General features: G+C 38.4%; 1 protein-coding gene across 1 annotated transcript in view; it reads right to left on the bottom strand.

The window, feature by feature from the left end:
* Nucleotides 1-7633: 7633 nt before the first annotated feature.
* Nucleotides 7634-20455, bottom strand: part of DCAF13 (DDB1 and CUL4 associated factor 13) — a 30364-nt gene continuing 17542 nt past the window's right edge. Inside the window, exons 9-11 of the mRNA XM_069779879.1 lie at nucleotides 20306-20441; nucleotides 11764-11927; nucleotides 7634-10882 (exon numbers count right to left, since the gene is read on the bottom strand). Of these exons, the coding sequence (XP_069635980.1) occupies nucleotides 10795-10882; nucleotides 11764-11927; nucleotides 20306-20441 (388 nt within the window). The 3' untranslated portion in view covers nucleotides 7634-10794. The remainder of the gene's footprint in view (nucleotides 10883-11763; nucleotides 11928-20305; nucleotides 20442-20455) is intronic.

Here is a 20455-nt window from a genome sequence, read left to right as displayed (position 1 = left end):
AAGTTATGAGGGAGATGGAAAATTACAGTATTGATATTCTCAGCATGAGTGGGTACAGATGGTCAGGAACAGATTGTATCAAATTGAAGAACAATAATAAAATCATGAACTACTCAGGTTCCCCAGCTGGAGGGAAAGAAAGAGTTGCGCTGATTGTGAGTGACACCATGTAAAGAGCCCTGCGAGACAGACGAGGAACCAATTAACAGCAAAGGAGCAGGTACACAGTTCAAGGTAGTAGGTGAGGATGAAAACCCTCCAAGTGCTACCACGATACAAAACCACTTTCTAAAACATCCTACAGTACTTCATTAGCAGCAGCACGCCCTCGTTGACGTGGCTGGGCATGAATGGGAGAGTAGGGACAACTAATTATGGACTGAACATGACTTGGGTACCTAGAAATTGTTCACACAACAGCACTGATGAAGAGGTCATCCAACTTTGATAACTAAATCATCCATTGATAGCAAGGACATGCTCTTCTGCCCACAAAATCACATCAAACTGGTTGCAATGAAAACACAGGCATACCAGGTTTTAACCTGCAGAAATTTTTGTTTGTTCCTCCTAATGTTTGGGCATGTAAGTTGTATGTGCCGACAGTGAGCATGACATATGTGCTGCCATCGTGAAAATAAATTTAAAGCAAATACTTGCAGAAGCAGCAAATAAGAAAATCACCACTCAAATGTATGGAATTTAAATGTCAGTTCCTAAAAAGCAAGTTTTCCACAGACAGGCATAATTTTCAGCTTTCACATAAACAAATTTTGAGGATCTTTGGTAAAACATGTTAGTAGAACTAAGAATTTTCTGGTATTTTTCAATGACTAGAAAAAGGAGGGGGTGGGTCACTGCAATGCTACAGAGTGGCATCATCAGAGAGGGACCAGCAAAGCAGAACCTCCTAAATGCTCAGGCCAAAATGCCATTAAAAAAAGGAAAAAGGGAATAAATAGTTAGGGAATATATGGTTACGAAGAAAAGACAACCACATTGGCAGGCAGCAAAAAGAGGGCTCCTGAGGATTGTCTTCCAACAACAAAGAGCTTGCAGGTGATTTTAATCATAGCTAGAATGAATTAATAAAAAACAAATGAGGAAATATTATTACCATAAAAAAAAAATTAGAGAGAATACTTTCACTGCATACTGAAATTGCTTTGTCACCTGAAAAAAATCAATTTGGATAACTCAAATAAGACAATAACTGTGAGAAAATCATCTTGCATTAAGCTGAAAGCAGCTTAAAAAGGAAGAACTGGAAGGCAGAGTGTAGGGTAAAGCAGATCAGATCTGCTCAAAGAAGGCAGCAAAAAGGAACACAAAATGGTGCTCTAAATCTTGGACTGAGCACAAGAGAATGAGTCCACTGTAGAAGAACATAGAAGAAAAATCTTAAACTACCTGAAAGACACTTTTAGTGACTATAAAACTAACATAGCATCACAGTCCTCTCCAGAAAATTCTTCTACATACTTACACTGAATTAGATTTGCAACATCGCTGCATCTTCAGGTACTTTAAGAACGACAGATTACACTTTTGGCAGCCTGATCTTATGCTGACTGTATTTTCAGGCTGTGCACAGTCACTGAACAACCAATGCACACCAGCAACACATGGCACATACCAAACATACTTGGATTGTGTTGACTTTCAGAAAGCTTTCAAGAGGATCTCTGAAATTTTTCAGTGACTCCTTACAATACCCAGAAAATTTGGCGGTTTTCATTAAGACACCAGGTGGGCCAAGATCTCTAACCAGTTACTTTGGAGTTAAGACTGAATTTACCATATTTTGGAGGTAACAGATCTTCAAGACAGTGAAATTCTGTGGTCAGGTCACGCATGTGTAGGTCTGGACACTGCTGATGGTATCTGCCTCATGGAGACATTGATAAAAACCCACGCCACTAAAGAACTGTCAGAACCGAATGAAATCTCCTGAAGTCAGAAAGTCAAAAAACAAAGGTGGTGAAAACCAGTGTGACCTCAGATAATTGTATTGCTCTGTAAAAAGGATGTCTTGAGAATTGTTATTAGCTCACTTACTAAAACAGCAACTTTTGCATGATCACATCTGTGAGTAAATGACTCAAGTGGAAAGCCTTGCTTTTCCATGGCTGGCCTCCAGCAGGGAAATCTAACGCCCTCCACGACAAGCTAGGAGTCTTTTGTAGCTATGCATTAAACATATACCTGTGGGTCAGGAAGGAATGGATGGAAAACTGCTTTCCGCATTGGTGTTCCCCTTGGTTACCCAGAGAGACATAGTTGCACAGACCAAAGCAGTCTTGGACCGGGCACGCCTTTACATCACGGCCCAAGACATGTGAACTTCAGCATCCCCAGAGCCAGGCAAACCAGAGGGGTGTTTTCAGCAGAGCATTCACTGAAGCAGCAGTTTGGCGACAAAATTTGGAAAACTCTGAAGGCATTCGCTTCTGATAGCACATCTTAAAGGCAGCTGAACTCTTACGCTTTTGACGATATGAAATGTGGGTTGAATTAAGACGGACAGATAAAATGAGAACCTGACTGATCAGCAGTTTCTTCCTTCAGATATCTCTCGCTGAAAGACTTGACTGGTTAGTTTAGCATCTCACTACACACTATTTTAGCTCTTCCCATCTTGTGAATAAAGTCTTTGGTTACTAAACATTTTAACAAAACTTTTTCTAATGGATTTTTTTTGAGTGTTTAGTTCTGATCTGTTCTGCCACATTTTTCTGTGTCTGCCACCATAAACGCATCCCTTAGTGTGACTACCCAATTGAATTTTGACTCGGTCCAAAATTCACTATGACATTTCTACAATGTACAGAGCTCAGTCAAAATCTGTCTAGCGCAGTTCACATAAAAGACTCCACAGAATAAGGCAGAAAACCCATAAAGGTATTTGTCTTTTGAAGCAAATTACTACACATTGTCCATAATTTAAAGAATTGTCACTGAGCCAGATTCCTGTTCTTATTCTTTTTATTCCTGGGGAAAAAAAACCCTCTTCTGATTATACCTTAGTTTCAAATCACATTTAGACACCCAATTACCGCATTAAGTTTATTCCACAGTTTGACATCAATATGATAATCCAGTTACCTACTCCATGCTGCTTTAACTTGTGATAGTGAACATTTTCTGTTCAAGATATTGTACCGCAGCCACTGGACAGCCATAACTGACAGGATTATGTAAAAACAGTAGCTTATCATGAATGTCCTAACATTTTCTGATGTTAAATACTCACTTGAGAATGACGCAACTGCAAATATTGCCAGTGGTTTTGTTTGCCAAGGTTATATTTTGCCTTAAGTGATGCAAAAGAACACAGGCTCCATTCCTGAAATAGCTGGTCTATAAATACAATACCTTTAGATATCCAGCTGAGCCAATGAATCTTTTGCCTTCAGACTTAAATGCTGGATTATCCCATTTGTGGAAAAAAAAAAAAAAAAGTAGGCATTTTAGATATTTCGCCTTACATTCTTACGGCATAAGAGAGATTGATTTTTCCCTATCGTCTTTACTCAAACTGAGTGAGAAAACTGCTGACACGCTCCTTCCTTTTCCATCTGTGCCTTGCAGCTCCCCCGACTCCTGCCATGCCAAACCCCATCCCTTTGGCCAGTTTGCAAAACCTTGTTATATTCTGGTAATAATCCTTCCCCTTTGGCTCTCCTCTCTTCTCATCCTCCAAGCATTTTTGAGACCAGGTTTCCTTTCCCCTAATACATCCCAAACACTATGCACACCATAGTGTAGGTTTGTAGGCATCTGCAAATGACTAAAGCAACCATAGGTCTTCTGGAACTTAACAGTCCTCACTTTTGGGAGCAATTCAGGGTAATTTTCCACCAGATAATATTATAAGGTTGAAATAACCTCAAGAAAGAAGTATTTCTGTTTTCTGGTTAGCAAAAGCCAAGTCATACAGCCAAGTCAATGATGACCATAGAGAAAGCAAGAACTTCTGAGGCGTTATTTAAGGAAGAAGGGATGTGAAGAGAACAAAAACAGAAGAGAAAGAAAACTGTAACACTGGAAAATCTGTAATCCTCTGATCAAACCAATTTTACAAACAAAGAAGTGATTTTATCCTCAGGTACTATTCAATCTCTACCTTAGATCTCAAAGTGCAGAAAAACAGCAAACAGCTGTTCTTGCAGGACAGAGTGAAAGGGAAATGAGTAATGACTGAATGCTGCTGCCTAGCTACCCAGGGATGTTTGCCCCAGATAGTAAAAGCAGGAGTGCTCAGACTGAGCCTCTGCAGCTGTTGATAAGGTTTGGCTCTATCATGAACTAGCGGACTTGTCTCATGCAGGTGTTTGACGCAGTGGCCTCTCTTAGCAGATGTAACAGATCCCCTATCCCTTGCTACCTCCCACCGTTCACTTGTACTTTATGCCATGACAGCTTTTATATGCTGTTTTGTAAATTAAAGGTATTTTTCGGGTCGCTGAAAAAAAATTGTCTTATTCTACAATAAGGCTCTTAGAATAAAGTCACATCTTCAAATAATTCCACTCTGCTTGAAGACAAGTTAGAGGTTTGGATGTCAGTCTTGTAATAAATACATGACTGCAGCATGTCTACTAAATCTATATTAAATCTGTGGTTTTCTATCATATTGTGGTTTTTAATCACATTTTTACAATGACAGTCAAAATACCATCTCCATCCATTTATCTTCTTAATAATCAGCAGTGCTCCTTTGTCTGCTGAAAGATCTTTGGTTTTGCCCACACAAGCCCTAAAAGTAGAAAACATGATGCAACATGCTATAAACTCCTGATCATATCCATCTACCCACTGAGAACACATCATTTGCATCTGCTGAAAACTGCTCCAGACTTCGACAAAATGAAATCGCTAAGTATACTAACATTTATTAATATAAGAAAAACTTCAGAAAACAACATCTTCCACTTTATATCCTAAAATCCACAGAGATCCCAGATCAAACTTTCAAGGCACTGAAAAACAGCAGCTCTGCTTAAAGTCAGTATAACAGTCAGTATAACTCATCACCTTTGAAAATAAGTCCTTAAGTTTGTTTCAAACTGTGTAAAAAGAACATGATCTTCAACTCAGAGGAAATGTGTATTTTTTCATTTAATATAGTAAGGAATGACATTTTCAGCAGTTTTTAGTTGGTGGTATTTGAACGATGATCTTTGATTTTGTCCTAGAATTCTTCACATACCTTCTAAAGTCCCAGAAGTCCTAGGTGAGCACATCACAGCCTTTTCTTTCTAATTAAAGTCCCTCTTCTTCAAATGCCTTTCTATCTTTCTCTAGTGTAACACTGAGCTCTTCAAGTTTCCCAAAAACTATTGTCCACAGAAATTTCTTTGTCCTCAGTTACAGAACCTCATTCATCTCCCTTCAATGTCTTTAGACTTTTGTGATGCCAAATAGCAGACAAGAACTTCCAGGTGTTCACTTGTTGCTGGTTTTGCTCTTCTTAAACCTAATCACCTCTGTGTGTGATTCTGTCCAAACCTAGACAGATATTCACAAGTTAACTAGCCGACTTTCACATCACAATGTTAGTTATAAAATAAAACAAAGTTTTAAATGATAATATAAATGTCTGAAGTATGGGAAAAATGTCCCCTAAAATAACAATTTATCTCCACCAAGCATGGATTGAGATCAGGTACACAAAGCTCTTCACCGTGCCTGTACTGCAGATATCTAAGGTTAAGCAAGATTAATTCTACTCCAACCACCAGATTCTTGGTCCAATAACTAGGATTAGAAGGCACTGCAGAGATATTTTCATATAACAGAGCGTGTTAGGTTATCTGACTAAAGCCTAAGCAAATTAAACACAAAGCCATGGCAAGGATCAAAAGAACAATTAGTGAAAACCAAGGACACTGACTCACTAGTCGTAAAACCATCAAAGGAGAATGATTCAGATCATTGTTCCTGGTGCAAAACCAAGTAAAATAAGTGTAGGAAACTCCCTAGAAAGCCATGAAAACTGAGGAATTACCTAAAGGGTTGTCGTGGTTTAACCCCAGCCAGCAGCTCAGCTCCACACAGCCACTCACTCACTCTCCCCTGCAGCAGGATGGGGAAGAGAATCAGAAGAGTAAAAGTGAGAAAACTCGTGGGTTGAGATAAAGACAGTTTAATAGGTAAAGCAAAAGATGTGGGCACAAGCAAAGCAAAACAAGGAATTCATTCACCACTTCCCATGGGCAGGCAGGTGTTCAGCCATCTCCAGGAAAGCAGGGCTCCATCATGCGTAACAGTTACTTGGGAAGACAAACGCCATCGCTCTGAACATCCCCCCCTTCCTTCTTCTTCCCCCAGCTTTATATGCTGAGCATGACATCCTATGGTCTGGAATATCCCTTTGGTCAGTTGGGGTCGGCTGTCCCAGCTGTGTCCCCTCCCAACTCCTTGTGCCCCCCCAGCCTCCTCGCTGGTGGGGTGGGGTGAGGAGCAGAAAAGACCTTGGCTCTGGGTAAGCAAGCACTGTTCAGCAGTAACCAAAACATCCCTGTGTTATCAACACTGTTTTCAGCACAAATCCAAAACACAGCCCCATACTAGCTACTGCGAAGAAAATTAACTCTATCCCAGCCAAAACCAGCACAGGGGTATAAGACTTCTTACAGGATATAGGGGGGTGAGAACTTATGGACAGAGCAGAGAGAATTTGGGGACTATGTAAAATTTATTATGGGTTTTTTTAAGGGGATTGCAGCAGCATTGAAAACTTACTATGGGATGTTTAAGGGAAACACCAAAGGTGTGTAAAGGGAGGGACTAAGGTAGACTGGAGAGAAACAAGCATGGAAAAACCAAGGACAAAGAGGATAAAGGGGCCCAGTCCCATGTAGACAGCTTACCTGTTATGCTTCAACGCATGAGCCTTGCACTTCATCGCTGCAGTCCATCTGGTGTTCGTATTACACCCTATTTCTAACTGGTCTTGTGTGCACATACATGTCAATGCTAGCAAACTTCAAATGGGACTAGCCCACGAGTGGGCCAACAGGAATAAGTAGGAGCCACTGGAGCAGGACCACATGTCTTAGGGACCTGAGGGTCTAGGGGCCAGCAGCTGGGAGAGACAGGCTGGATGGCACTCACTGCATGGCCTGTCTCACAGCAGCTACCGGAGACCCGTACTGCAAGTGTGTGCGCACCCCGCAGGAGAACCCCACGCCAGGCCAGCTGGAGAGAAGGAAGAGGCTGGAGCTGTAATACCCGAGTGCAGCCTGTGCTGACACAGGAGCCAGTAAAGGCACCGCTCTCTCCCCCTGTTGATTTGTGGCTGGCCATGTGTTTCTTGTCTGTGTTGTGTGTAGGTGCACGCTGTGCGTAGGTGTGCACATGGGTATCGTTTTGTATTGTTACAGGCTTCCGGATACAGAATCACGGCAGCCTTGGATCCTTTGGATTGGGAGGGGAAAAATCCCCCCAGTCCCAAAGGCCAGGGGATTCTGCTACCATGAACAGAGTGAAGAATGCCCAAACGGACACTGGCAAAAACACTCCTGTGGAATTTTTTTAGTTGGTCTAAAATTTTTATTTATTTCCATATACACCTCAGAAACCCAACTGGCAGTTTAGCTTGTTTTAGATATCTAGAATACACATTGAGTAAAAAGAAATTATTTTATTCAAATATCTGTATCACTACATAGCTTGGCTATGATAAACAGGAATAAAATGTTGATGACTCCGTAGATGCTTTATCATGAAACAGCTAAAATTCACCCAGGCTATGAATACTGATTTAAATATTTCTGTATCAAAGAAGTTATTTCTCTTTCAAAACAGTCTTTAAATATCTTCCCAAAGTAAGAATACATACAGAAGTTATCTTTTTTTAATCAGCAGGTATGTAGGCACTGCATTTGCTTTAGAAAGTAGTCCATCATGTCCCTTTTTTTTTTTTAACTTTCTCCACACACCACCACACACCCCCAGTCAATGACACCAAAATTTTGAAGGCAATCATTAACAGTCTCCTTATATTTTCAGTATCTTATGTAATGCTAAGGATTTTATTCTACAAACACTTGGGTATGCATACATGCAAATGCATGTATCCATATTCTTTTTGCATATAATGATTTTGATAAATCTAGGTAACTCCTTTAAGGTGATTAACATGAGGCCAGATTACACCTCTCAAATCAGAGGGGAAAAAAAAAAACAACCAAACAAACAAACCACCAAATAAAAAAAAAAATTAAGAGCTCCAGCTCCTTTAATGTAATTTCTAAACTATTTCAGTGGTGGCCTGTGACAGACTTCTATGAGCACTTCTTGCAAGCAGAGCTACCACTTGGCAACTACTATATTTAAGTAAGTTTAAAAAACCTACTCTGAGTATTGTGGCATTATGGATGGCCACAAAAAGTGTTGGAGACCACCTGTAAGGGTTGACAGATCAACAACAGCTAGCCCAACAGCGTACAAATCCATGGCCAGGGATCCTCTGAACAGACTGCAAATGCCACCTGCAAAATTCCAAACAACTGACTTCCAACCAGAAAGCCGCAGTCCACACCTACACTGGTTTTACAACTAACATGTTTCTAGAAGCCATAGCAAGACTTGATTTTGGAAAACAGGCTTTTTCCTGCAACGCTAAGAGGGTGCCCCACTTGACAACAAGACTAAGATCTCTGTACAAGACCACGCCCATTGAATTTCACATGGAATTCATATCCAAATACACAGCCTCTGAGCACCCTCCTAACTTTAAATTCCTTTTTTCAGCATGCTGTTACAATGTCTCTAGCAACATTTTTAGTCAAACCTGATCCTTTGAGTTTACTGGGGGGCCTGTCTGAAAGCAATAATGCACAAGGGTCTTTGGACATGAAGAGATCCTTTGGACATGTCTTATGCAGTAGAGCTCCACAGCAATACCACACCGTAACCAAACTAACTTCAGAACTGAAAGCTCCCTAGTTATATTCAGAGTTCTGCACCAAAGCTAATAAATTCCAAGCAGCAGAGCTTGTTCATACCAGAGGTTATCATGACTCAAGAAATCACCAACCAACTACATCAACTCAAGCTAAACTGACAAGGCCAAAAACTTTTAATCACATACCAGAAGATTAGTCTGGTTTTGCAAATTGTACAAGACTTGACTACAGCTGTGTCACAAGCCATACTGCGGACCACACATTCTCCCTCAATTTTCTCAGTGTTTCAGGAAGAAAATAAACTGTATTTGGCACAGAGTGCACTGTATTAGTACAACAGGCACACAGCCAGCATCAGTCTATTCCCTGATCTGTTCCACTGCTTCTCATCATCCTACTTATAGCTCTTCAGATCTGCTTCTCTTCCTGCATCACCCCATAAGGTAAGTGATCCAGAAAGTAAAAGATACATTATGGCCTCTTATCACCAAACAGCCATAATTTTGCCATGATGATCCAGGAATCTTGCCCAAACAGTGCTAGAAGAGACAAGTGAAAGAGTAAGAACTAGAAATGCATATGGATGTTAGTGTCAGTAGATACATTAAACAGGATGCTATATGAAGGCAAGTGCTCAAATTTGCAGATTGAAAAAAAAAAGTTAAACTATAAAGTTTATTCTAATTGAGTTCATAAATTTTTTTGTGTGCATAAACTCAGGACTGGGGGAGTGTAGTTAAAGATTGTGTAGTAATGCAAAGGCTTAAAAAATTCTTTTTGTACAGATGATGTTAAGCAACACTTATAGTTACTATGTATCTCATATCTCTGCAAGAGAAGCCTTCAGCCTAGGAGGCCTAGTTGAATTCCACCATGGTTTTCTGATCACCTTAGTATCTTCAGTAAAAAGTTAAGTTTATCCCATTGGAATTGAAGCAGGGCATTTTCCAGACAAACAGTAAAAGAACTTTGGGCTATAGGTACCTGGTGAAATATGAAGCTTGTACTTTTATTTTTTTTTTAATATAAACTTAAAATAGAAGGCTTATAATAAATCTTACCTAAAGAAGTTTCTGTGTTTTATACAATGTCATCTTTCATCCAGATTTTACAAGTTTTAAATAAGCTAATGAGAAAAGATACTTGTTCAGCTATGTCGTTATTAATATTAGCAACTTCAACAGTCTGAAGTTTTGTCAAGTCATGTAACAATAGGTAAGAAGACAGAACAAAACTGTAAATATGTTTACATTTGTCTGAGAATCTCATTGAATGCCTTTTGGATAAAAGAAAAATAATATATTGTACTGTAGTAAATATAACACAGTACATTTATCAGTCAGAATAATCAAGATCTAGTCCATTGCCTTAAGGTCACTTGTTTACTTTATTAGATTTGTTCAAAAAAAACCCCAAAAAAACCAAAACCAACAAACCCCAAGCCCAGAACTAAACAGCATAAGGATAACTGCTTTTATAACTCTGTATGGAACAAAGCTTTCTTGCCTCTGACAAATCTGAATCTATTTTATCCTTCTTTTGTAGTAATGGTACCAATGAATAGGACTGGAACTACAGATGTCTTCCACCAACTACCAAGTTATCTGCTTATGTCAAAAGGGCCAAACTCCACTGCAATACACAGCGTTGGGCCAGTAACATCAGACAGGCAAATGGCAACAGAAGATTACAGGGCCAATTCTTATGACTACCCAAAGCAGACAATGACTTGAGAAATCAGAGCATGTGTATACTTGGAAGAAAAGCCACATTTCTGGAGCCATATGCTGTCTTACTAATGTCCATCAAATTTTTTACAGTGGAATCATTCAATAGTGACATTTTCTTTCATTGTGACATTTTGTACATGTGAAAACAATTACTTCACTACTGCCACAATATGTTTCTTCCTCTCTGACACAAATGGCATAGATCCTGGTTTGCTGTGCTTACGACGATTCAGTTCCCTAGAAACAAAAAACAGAAAAATGAAGTTCAGTAGTCAGCACAAAGATTTAACAAATGCTAGCTTCCTCCTAAAGCTACTAATGAAGATATCCTACAATTTAAAAAAAATTTAAAAAACTTAAGAATTGCTCTGCTTTTATTAACCAAAAGCCACGTACTTCCTCCTTTGAGAAGGATTGTCCCTTTGAAAAATAACTTTAAAATTGGCTAATTTAGAAAAGTTTCAAATCAAGCTTGTTCTTTGGAGCTCAGCTTACTTGGTTTTCATGTCAACAGGATTTGATTCTCAAGTTTGTAGAGTCTTTCAGCTGAGACAGATGACTAAAACCCACCACTTCTTGGTTTTAGTGTTAGTTTAATGGCTACAATGTATGCCACCTAGAAAGTATACTCCTAGAAATTCCAATGTGGCAACGATCCAGGTGATGGAAAATACTCATCCTTGAGCCTAGCATTAAAAAAAAAAAAAAAAACCAAAACAAACAAAAAACCCCAAACCCAGCCCACAAAAGAACCAAAACAAAACCAAAATCCTCCACACACCCAAAACAGCCCCGTCTGTTTCCATTGCAATGTTGCATGATACCATGCTTAACACAGCATTGTGGCTCTTTCCAACATCATATTTGCTCCCACTTCTTCAAGTACTTTTGGGAAGCAGCCAGTTCTCACTGATACTGGCACTTGTCTGCATTTTCCTTATAATCAAAGGTTAATCAATCCAGTAGTTCATGATCACTTATTCAGATGTTAAAAGCAGCTCATACTTGTTCCTCCCACACACTGTAGCTCTATCACTCCCATACATTGCTGCTACGGCACTGCAGTGATGTATTTTATTAAAATCAAGAGAAAACAAAGCCAGAAGAGGAAGACATACTTTCGCCGACGAGCTTCTCTCATGATACGTTGCTCCTTGATTTGGCAAAATATACTTTTAGGCAAGTGACGGTGTTGAGCTATGCGTCTGATCTGCGGGTGATACTGGAACTTCTCCTTCAGCTTCTGATTGTAATTCATAGCTGCCTTCTCTCGTGGTGCAAGCTATGGGGAAAACAACACAGACAAGCATGGTGTAAAAGAACAGGGATTCAGCTGTCACGATTTTCTCTACAAAACAAAATTTTAACTTTTAATTCAAATGGCTTCCTTCTAGCAAATGGCTGTAGCCACAGGAACTTCAGAATTAGGGCAGGTAAGTACTAAAACCCTACAATTTCAACAATATCCCAAACACAAAACATTATCACAGTTTCAAAGTTCAGTGAAGTAACTGAATTTACTCACTGAAAATCAGATTTTAGTGTTCTGTAGAGAAAGAAGAGAGAATAGAAGTAGCTGACAGTAAAACCTCTTTGATCAGAGTCTGCCTGCTTTCCTAATGTCTGATGACAATCAACTTTTGCTCTGAAACAAAGATTTGCAGGCATTTTAATCACAGTACAAATGCTGTAAATGAATTGTCTTCACGAACAGCTTTACAGACAGCTCTTTAGGTGGCCTATATCTTACCCAGCACCTTGATCCGTTAGGAAACACACGGCACGTATCAGATTTCAAGCATTAGCTTGACCATATTGCACACAGGGAGTTCCAACTTTCATTACACAGCTAAAAATATCTTAGTATCACAAACACATGAAATCCAGGTGAGCTAGCATTACCACAAAATTCTTCAATTTTATCCATGTTTAAAATTATGTCTGAGCCACCATTAACAACACTGAAAGTGAGAAATGCCTTTTCCTGACAGCTGACCTACAGAGGATATTTTTTTTTTTCAACTAGGCATGTTTCCTTTGGTCCTAATGCTTATTTATCAAAAGGAAAAAAAAATCTGTGTGTGCTATCTTTATGTTTAAAGCATGCACTACATCATGAGGAATATCAGTCTCTATGTATTTTGGATTTGCTCTCGTCTCTGGGAATTTCAGCTGCATTTCAGTCCAGTGAGCTTTCATATAAACAGAAAATCTGTTAAATATTAACAGTGGATAATCCTACCCTCCTCTTCTTACCCTCCCACCCAAAATACACTCTAACTCCAATATTTCAGACATCTTAAAGCCCTCCATATTTTCAAACAAGCAGTGGCAAAAGTTTTTTTGCCCTCCCACATTTCTTTCACCCACTGCTACCTGCACCTAAAATATTAAAAGCAAAACAATAGTTCACATAACTTCTATTTATTCAGCTTTGCAAATGACTCGGTTTCACTGATTTCTTGCTTTCTCAAGAAAAAACAGAACCTGAGTTTCAGATGCTAACAAAAAAAAAGAGTAACAAACCCAACAATTTTATTACACACAAAAATTTGGAAATTCCACCTACAGGATTATGAAACATGCTTTTTTCCCCTTTGAAATCAGCAGTTGGCTATTTCTTCTCCAGTCAGGAGATCACTTCAATAGAAGTGACTTCTGTTAGAGTATTTAATGAATTCTGAAAAAATAAGTATCATACTCAGATAATTTTGGTCCAAAATACCATTAATGGTCTGAAAGCAAGTATTAATAAAACATATGGCAAAGGAGTTCCTCCTTTGGGACGATAAAGAAACCAGATACCAGATGCAGAATTGCTCATCGCTCAGAAAATTCTTATTCGGGCATCAGAGATACATAATGCTCTTAACCTCTGTTTCTCCACACCGTCTCATTCATAAAAACCAAACCTTTCTGCTTTACTTATATTTATCATGACCTCTCAAATTGCAAGTGAGTAAATTTTACAATCTTAACCCACAAAAACTATGCCCCCACACCATTTACCGAAATTCCTTCTACTGAGCCAGCCTGAATAGCTGATTCACTCTCAATAAATCCCAGGTGTTCCCACTCAGCAGAAAACTGCCAACATAATCCAAATTAAAGAGCTTTTATTTTAATTAAATGCAATGATTTTCCTTTAATTTAAGAAGAGCAAATTGCTGCCGATTTAGTATAACCTTGATGATTCTACAGACAAGAGGTGAATCTGTAAATTAAAGATACATCCAGGATATCTTATTTAAAAAAATAATATAGATTAAGAGGTGGTTATGTTTGAGTCTGATTCCATTTTTACATGTAATGTGGTATATAGAAAGGCACAGAGCTGGTGACTTTCCATCCAACTACCAAATGCCAACGCCCCATAAACCAGGCTGTGCTAAGTGTACCTTCATCTACATGATGGTAAAAGAAGATTCTGCAGTAATGACAAGTTTCTGTCTATTTATGAGAGACAGCAGATAGCTAAGAAAGTAGACTGCAATAGCACACTGAATTCCAACCTCTCTTGCAAGTCATTTTAGAAAGGTCACCATAAACAGCTGAAGAGCACGGCATTAGTCCCCATTCTGTTTTGAGCTGCAGAAGATGCCATAAACATAGCATGATTTAGCAGGATTAGAGATTTTGTTTATAGGTACTAGAACACTCTACAATATAATAAATTAGGATTTATATGACATCATGAATGGAAGACATGCTCAAAGATGACGTATGACCCTTTTTTCATACATTCCAAAAATGAACATGCAACTTCCTTCCTATATAAGGGAAATAGAAATCATGTGGCAGAAAGACAGCTGATTTGTGCCATTACCACAACAGTACTTCACAGCAAATACCTAGAGTGAAAAAGGGGGGAAAAAGAACTCTAAAATGCAACAAAGTTGTCAGCAATAGGAAAATGTGTCCTCAAGTAAACTGCCTATGCCTCTCTCCTCCCTCCAGATGACAGAGGCTGGTTATTTTTCCCACCTAAGCAGAAGGAAGGTAAGCAATTTTCCAGAGCCCTGATTGAAGAGCTAAAACCACCTTTAACAAAAAATTCTCCTTTTAAAGAGGGCTGTATTTGTACTGTGCAGTATTTAAAACTCCACACTACTAGACTCTTGTAATTCATCATGAGAATATGAAATGGCTGTTTATCTATCCTGTCCAGGTTGCCCTTCTAGGTTAGGGCGGACAGAGCACAGATGCAACGTATTTTTAGAATGCAAACAGTTTTCTACACTATAGCTTGTCTCTATTTATTTTTTTTTTCCATTACTGCTATGAAGTTTATTACTCATTGTTTCCTTGGACCAAAAACTTACAGCTTCTTTACATCTAAATGGATGACAAAAAAAAGAAAGGTACTGTAGATATTAAGAGCACAAAGTCATAGCTAAAGGGATGAAGTTACATGTGCATTGAATCACAAACCCAAAATCACTACAAAAAGAATGCCGTGTCACACCGTATCTGGTACTGCTTGTTATCAGCCTTATCTCACAAAATGGAACTGTATACTAGAAAAAGACTGAAAGGACATACAACTACTTAGACAGTTTTGATGCACTCCTCCTAACACACTTTGCTAGATCAAAACCAAAACTTGTAACTGTGTCCTGGTTTCATCTGGGATAAAATTAATTTTCTTCCTAGTAGCTGGTATAATGTTGTTTTGGATTTAGTATGAGAAGAATGTTGATAACACACTGATGTTTTCAGTTGTTGCTAAGTAGTGTTTAGACTAAGTCAAGGATTTTTCAGCTTCTCATGCCCAGCCAGCAAGAAGGCTGGAGGGGCACAAGAAGTTGGGAGGGGGCACAGCCAGGGCAGCTGACCCAAACTGGCCAAAGGGGTATTCCATACTGTGTGATGTCATGCCCAGTATATAAACTGGGGAGAGTTGGCCTGGGGTGGGGATCGCTGCTCGGGAGCTAACTGGGCATCATTTGGTGAGTGGCGAGCAATTACATTGTGCATCACTTGTCTTTCTTGGGTTATATTTCATTCTCTTTCTGTTATTTTCCTTTTCATTATTATATTTTATTTCAATTATTAAACTGTTCTTATCTCAACCCACGAGTTTTACTTGTTTTCTATTCTCCTCCCCATCCCACTGGGGGTGGTGGCAGGAGTGAGTGAGCAGCTGCATGGTGCTTAGCTGCTGGCTGGGGTTAAACCATGACAAACTGCACTTTCTCCTATCTTTTTCAGTCCTTAATAAAAAGCTGTTATTTCTGCATCTTGTAAGAAAGCAGCAAACCTATGCTCCGCTACTGTTACATTCACTCCTGACACTAGTTTTACACTTACTGAAACACAAATCATTCCCAAGTAGAAAGTGCTCTGTTCTAATTCTTAACTACTTTGGAAATTTAACAGAGCCAAAATTTGCAGCTGTTGCTCACAGAAGTAACATTACTAAGCATTTACACTCTAAGAACTGCAGGTGTAGATTTTTTTATAACATGTCAATAGACTGAAGAACAATACAGCTTTCTGAAGTTTTACTGATGGTTCATTGCTTTCACTACAATTGAAAAAAACCCAATCTATCCCTCTCTTTGTATTAATTAGATTCATAGATTCATCCTCTTTTCCTGAACAGCCAAAACCATTTACCTTTTCAGAAATCCTAAACCTCTCCAAGAACACAGGTACAGAAGCCTCAAACATACTTAACATGTCATATTTTATGTACACTATTTGAACAGAATGGAGTACCTTGAAAGTCTTAACTGAGTCTTTTGCTTCTGGACATGCAAAGCCAGATGTTTACTGCTTTAAAAATAACATCTGTTAGGTCTGTTAATAATAATATTTATTATTTAATCAACTTTTATTAAAAAAACTAATCATTGCAAATTATTTTAAAGCAAATTCTGCTGTAGCTGCAACAGAGAGATTTGGGTTTTGTTACCCCTATACAAAACCCATTCAGACTTAATTGTCAGTGGAGTGGAGACACAGCATGCCTCTGGCTCCTCCAGAGACTTTTATTCTTACTTTAATGTTTCACTGATTTTGAATAATGAGTGTGATGCCAAATACATTAAAAACCAAAAGAAACATGCATGTCAGAACTGATGACTGCTAGGGTAGCCACAGTTCAGAAAGTACAACTTTCCAACTGGATAAATGTTCACCAGTCACAACGTAAGTACTATATATTCACTATAACTTCCTTGGAATCCAGCAACGCTAAAAACAGGACTAAGTACTCACCAAAATAAAAAAATAGTTGATTACCATTTTTCTTTCTCTTTCAGGACGCTGGTTTCCATCCACCCCCACCCCAAAAATATCCATCTTAAAATACAATGTATTACAAGATGTTAGCATTATATCAGAAATACAGTGACCTTTGGATGAGTCATTCAATCAAATCTTCTCAGCAAAGAAAAATAGCAGACCAAGCAACTAAGCATTTAAGACATATTCTGACACTTCTGACAGAATTACTGAATGTTCAGCTTTGAATATTCAAAATGTTCAAAAAATAGCCACAGACTATGGAGGAACTGGACATTTATAAAATGAGCAAGCATATGTCTATGAAGATAAGAACACCAATCCTCTAAAAATGAAGAAGCAGGTACTAAAGAAAAACAGTGGAACCTGATAAATAGCCATTAACAGTTGCAGTGTTAAGAATCACAGGAACTACCAGGTTGGATCAAACAAGGATTGGCACAGTTGCTTGAATCCAAGCAACATTTCCAAGGTATATCCAAGAACATGATAAGCCATAAAGATTCCACTCTTAAGTCCTATTAGCAAGAATAATTCTCTAAATATCTGAAAAATAAAATTTCATAGTGCTTGTAAAAAAATTTTTTTAACAAAACTACAGCAGCTTCAGACAGTTACTAATTTAATACCCAAATTCTGTGTCTTGCTAAATTCAAGGCTTCAACAGCATCATGCTTGAACACATTTCCAGACAAGACATGAGGATATGAAACATTATCTCTTCTTATTACAGCATAATTCTTTACAAGTTCATTAGCATCATCCATGTGAAATAACAGCAGTTTTTCTACATAGTTCACTATGCCCCTTGTAAGTTCTTCCTGAATTCCTAGATTTTGCTTTCTTAAGATGTCTTTTGATGTTGCAAGGTGGTTTTTTTAAGATAGAATGACAAGTTTTGTATTCTACATGATGGGATAACTTTCATTTCTGATAGTAAAAAAAAACCAAACCAAACAAAACAACAAAAAACCCAACGCAAAAAAACCCCAAACAAACAAAAAAAAAATCAAACAAAAAACCCCACATGCCACTTGACCTGTGTGTTATAGCTAGCTATTGAGGTAGTTCTCTTGGGAGCTACAGCCAAAGAGCTTTGACAGAAATACTTACAAACCCTTACATGCACACATGCTGCAAAAGCTGTATTTGTATGATCCCACCACAGCAGAACTGAATCATATGTGCAGCCTCCAAAAGGCACGTCAAGCAGCAACACTGTACTTACAAACAGGGAAAAAAAAGGACAGGCTATTTTACGTAGGATTCTCTGTCAGATCAAGAACACAAGAGTACTGATGTGGAGACCATATCCAATACCTAATAGTCATAATTGGTAGTGCCTTTTTTAGGCCCATCCATGGCCAGTTTTCACTGATGCAAATACTACAGAAAAGAGCAGAATGTCATTTACCACTCTACATTTTGAATACTTAAACAATAGCTAAGTTGTCCTTTCGGTATGTAATATTTCTACAATGCAGGACTCTTTGGGTTTGACTATTACTTCCCACAGCCAAGTTTCCTTACTCTTTCATAAGAAAAGGAGCCAATGCCATCTAGTAGTCAATAGAGTGAATTTTCTGTTCATACCTGAAAACATTAGGAATCATTCTATATGAAAACGTTATTTTCGACACTCTTTTTACCCACTTGTCCTTCACACAAAGGCCACAGAGTAAAGATGCATGTCAAAAATACCAGACAATTCTGTTACAGAGCAGCATCTTAGAGAGAGACAGCATGCTCTCTCACTAAGAATATAGTGAATAAAGAGAGAAAATTTCAGTTAATATTGTAAAACAAGGTGAAAAGGGCATTGCCATGAGCATATGGCTACAACAATAGGAAAACAGGTGATATTTCTGCCCAACACCACAATTTATAAGCAAATTCAACAAAAAAGTTACATCAAAAAGTAAAGTCTATAATGAGCTTTGCAGAGTCCTTGGAATTAGCAGGTATAGGACTGATATTTAAATGTTTGACTGAAGCCCTACATGGGCAAATTCCAAGAATCAATTAGAACAGGAAAAAAAAAAGTCACCCTCAACAAAAAAGAAGAGTTATTCCTTTAAAGAAATTAAACTTAAATCGCAGTTTGCAAATACTGTACAAGCTACAAAGTTGTGGGGGTTTTTTATCTATAGCAAAGATGAGAAAAATAACAGCGACTTCCAAATACCTATGGTGGGCCATGGCTAAAGATATACATGGTGTTTTAGCTCTGCTACTCCATATCCAGTGCTTCACAGTGCGCAATAGTCCACGAATTATCCCATTCCACATTGTAGCCCTAAGTACTCCTACCACTCCCATACACCTGCCACCTCTCCCAGCTCCACACCACTCCCCTTCTACGCAGATACTATTGCTTGATGGAGCTTCAGGTAGCCACAAGCAGCCCTAGACATAACTATGCAATAGATCCATCCCCGTAACTGTACAATATTCTTCCCTGAATTACAGCTTCCCTTTCCGCCCTCCTCAATCTTTCACAAGATCAAGTAGAAATTCCCCCAAGCATTATTTGACAGCTATGCTGATGGGCTCAGAAAAAGCAATGTAAGCACCTCCAAAATACCATAACAATATAAAGCTACATAAAGGGATTATTCCCAGCAGCCAAAGTGTCAAATTCATTCTCCAAAGTCATTCAATACTTTAATACAACTGTGCAGATGAATATATGCAAGTGGTAACTGTAATAGAATATTTTGGCTTTGTCTATACATAAACATTTGAACAAGGGTAACTGAAAAGACATGTATCTAATTAGACTGATGTCTGTTTCTACTAGGAACACTTCAACCAAACTAGTTTACATTGAATTAAATGGACTTCAGACACCACACTAGTTTGCCCACTCAATATCTGAGAGTTATATAGGTTAATGACAATCTCACCTACACATTGGTGCAAATGGTCTATTTTACAACACATACGCTTATCAGAGTATGAACTGCATGTGAACCAATAGCATGCCAGTCAAAATTTTTAAAAGTAGTAATCCTGAGCTTCAGTAGAGTGACCTACATATGGCAAACCAGAATTTATTGCTTTTTCTCTACTGCAAAGGGATGAATTCTCACCTGTAGCACCCAGGTAAAAAACTCTAATTTAGTTTAGTTAGAACTGATGATTATTGTTAACATTAAACAAGACCAAAAAAAAGTCACCTTGTGTAGCAACAATGAGGCATGTAATTTTATTGTTATTATAAGCTGCAGTGAATGCAGTGAGCTATACTGTGCATGTCAGTTTTCAAATTAAATACAAATGTCAGACTACAATTTTATATTTTCCCTTTACAAACAAGTTTTTAGAAGTTGAATAGGCTAACCAGTTGTAATAACAACAAACCCCAAACATCTTGCCTTGTGATAACAAAAAGCAAAATGCAAGTCTTACCACTCCCAGTTTTTCAGAAGCATTAGCTTTCCACAGACGAATATTCATCTCATCTGAGCCACACAGAATATATTTGTTATCTGAAGTCCATTTTACAGTGATGACGTGCTGCATTCGCTTTGTATGATATACCTCCCTAAACCAAAAAGA

The sequence above is a fragment of the Haliaeetus albicilla genome, chromosome 3 (genome assembly GCF_947461875.1).
Source record: "Haliaeetus albicilla chromosome 3, bHalAlb1.1, whole genome shotgun sequence".
In the NCBI taxonomy this organism is placed as follows: Eukaryota; Metazoa; Chordata; class Aves; order Accipitriformes; family Accipitridae; genus Haliaeetus; species Haliaeetus albicilla.
The sequence above is the reverse complement of the archived record's forward strand: the minus strand, read 5'-3'. Positions and strand labels throughout refer to the sequence as shown.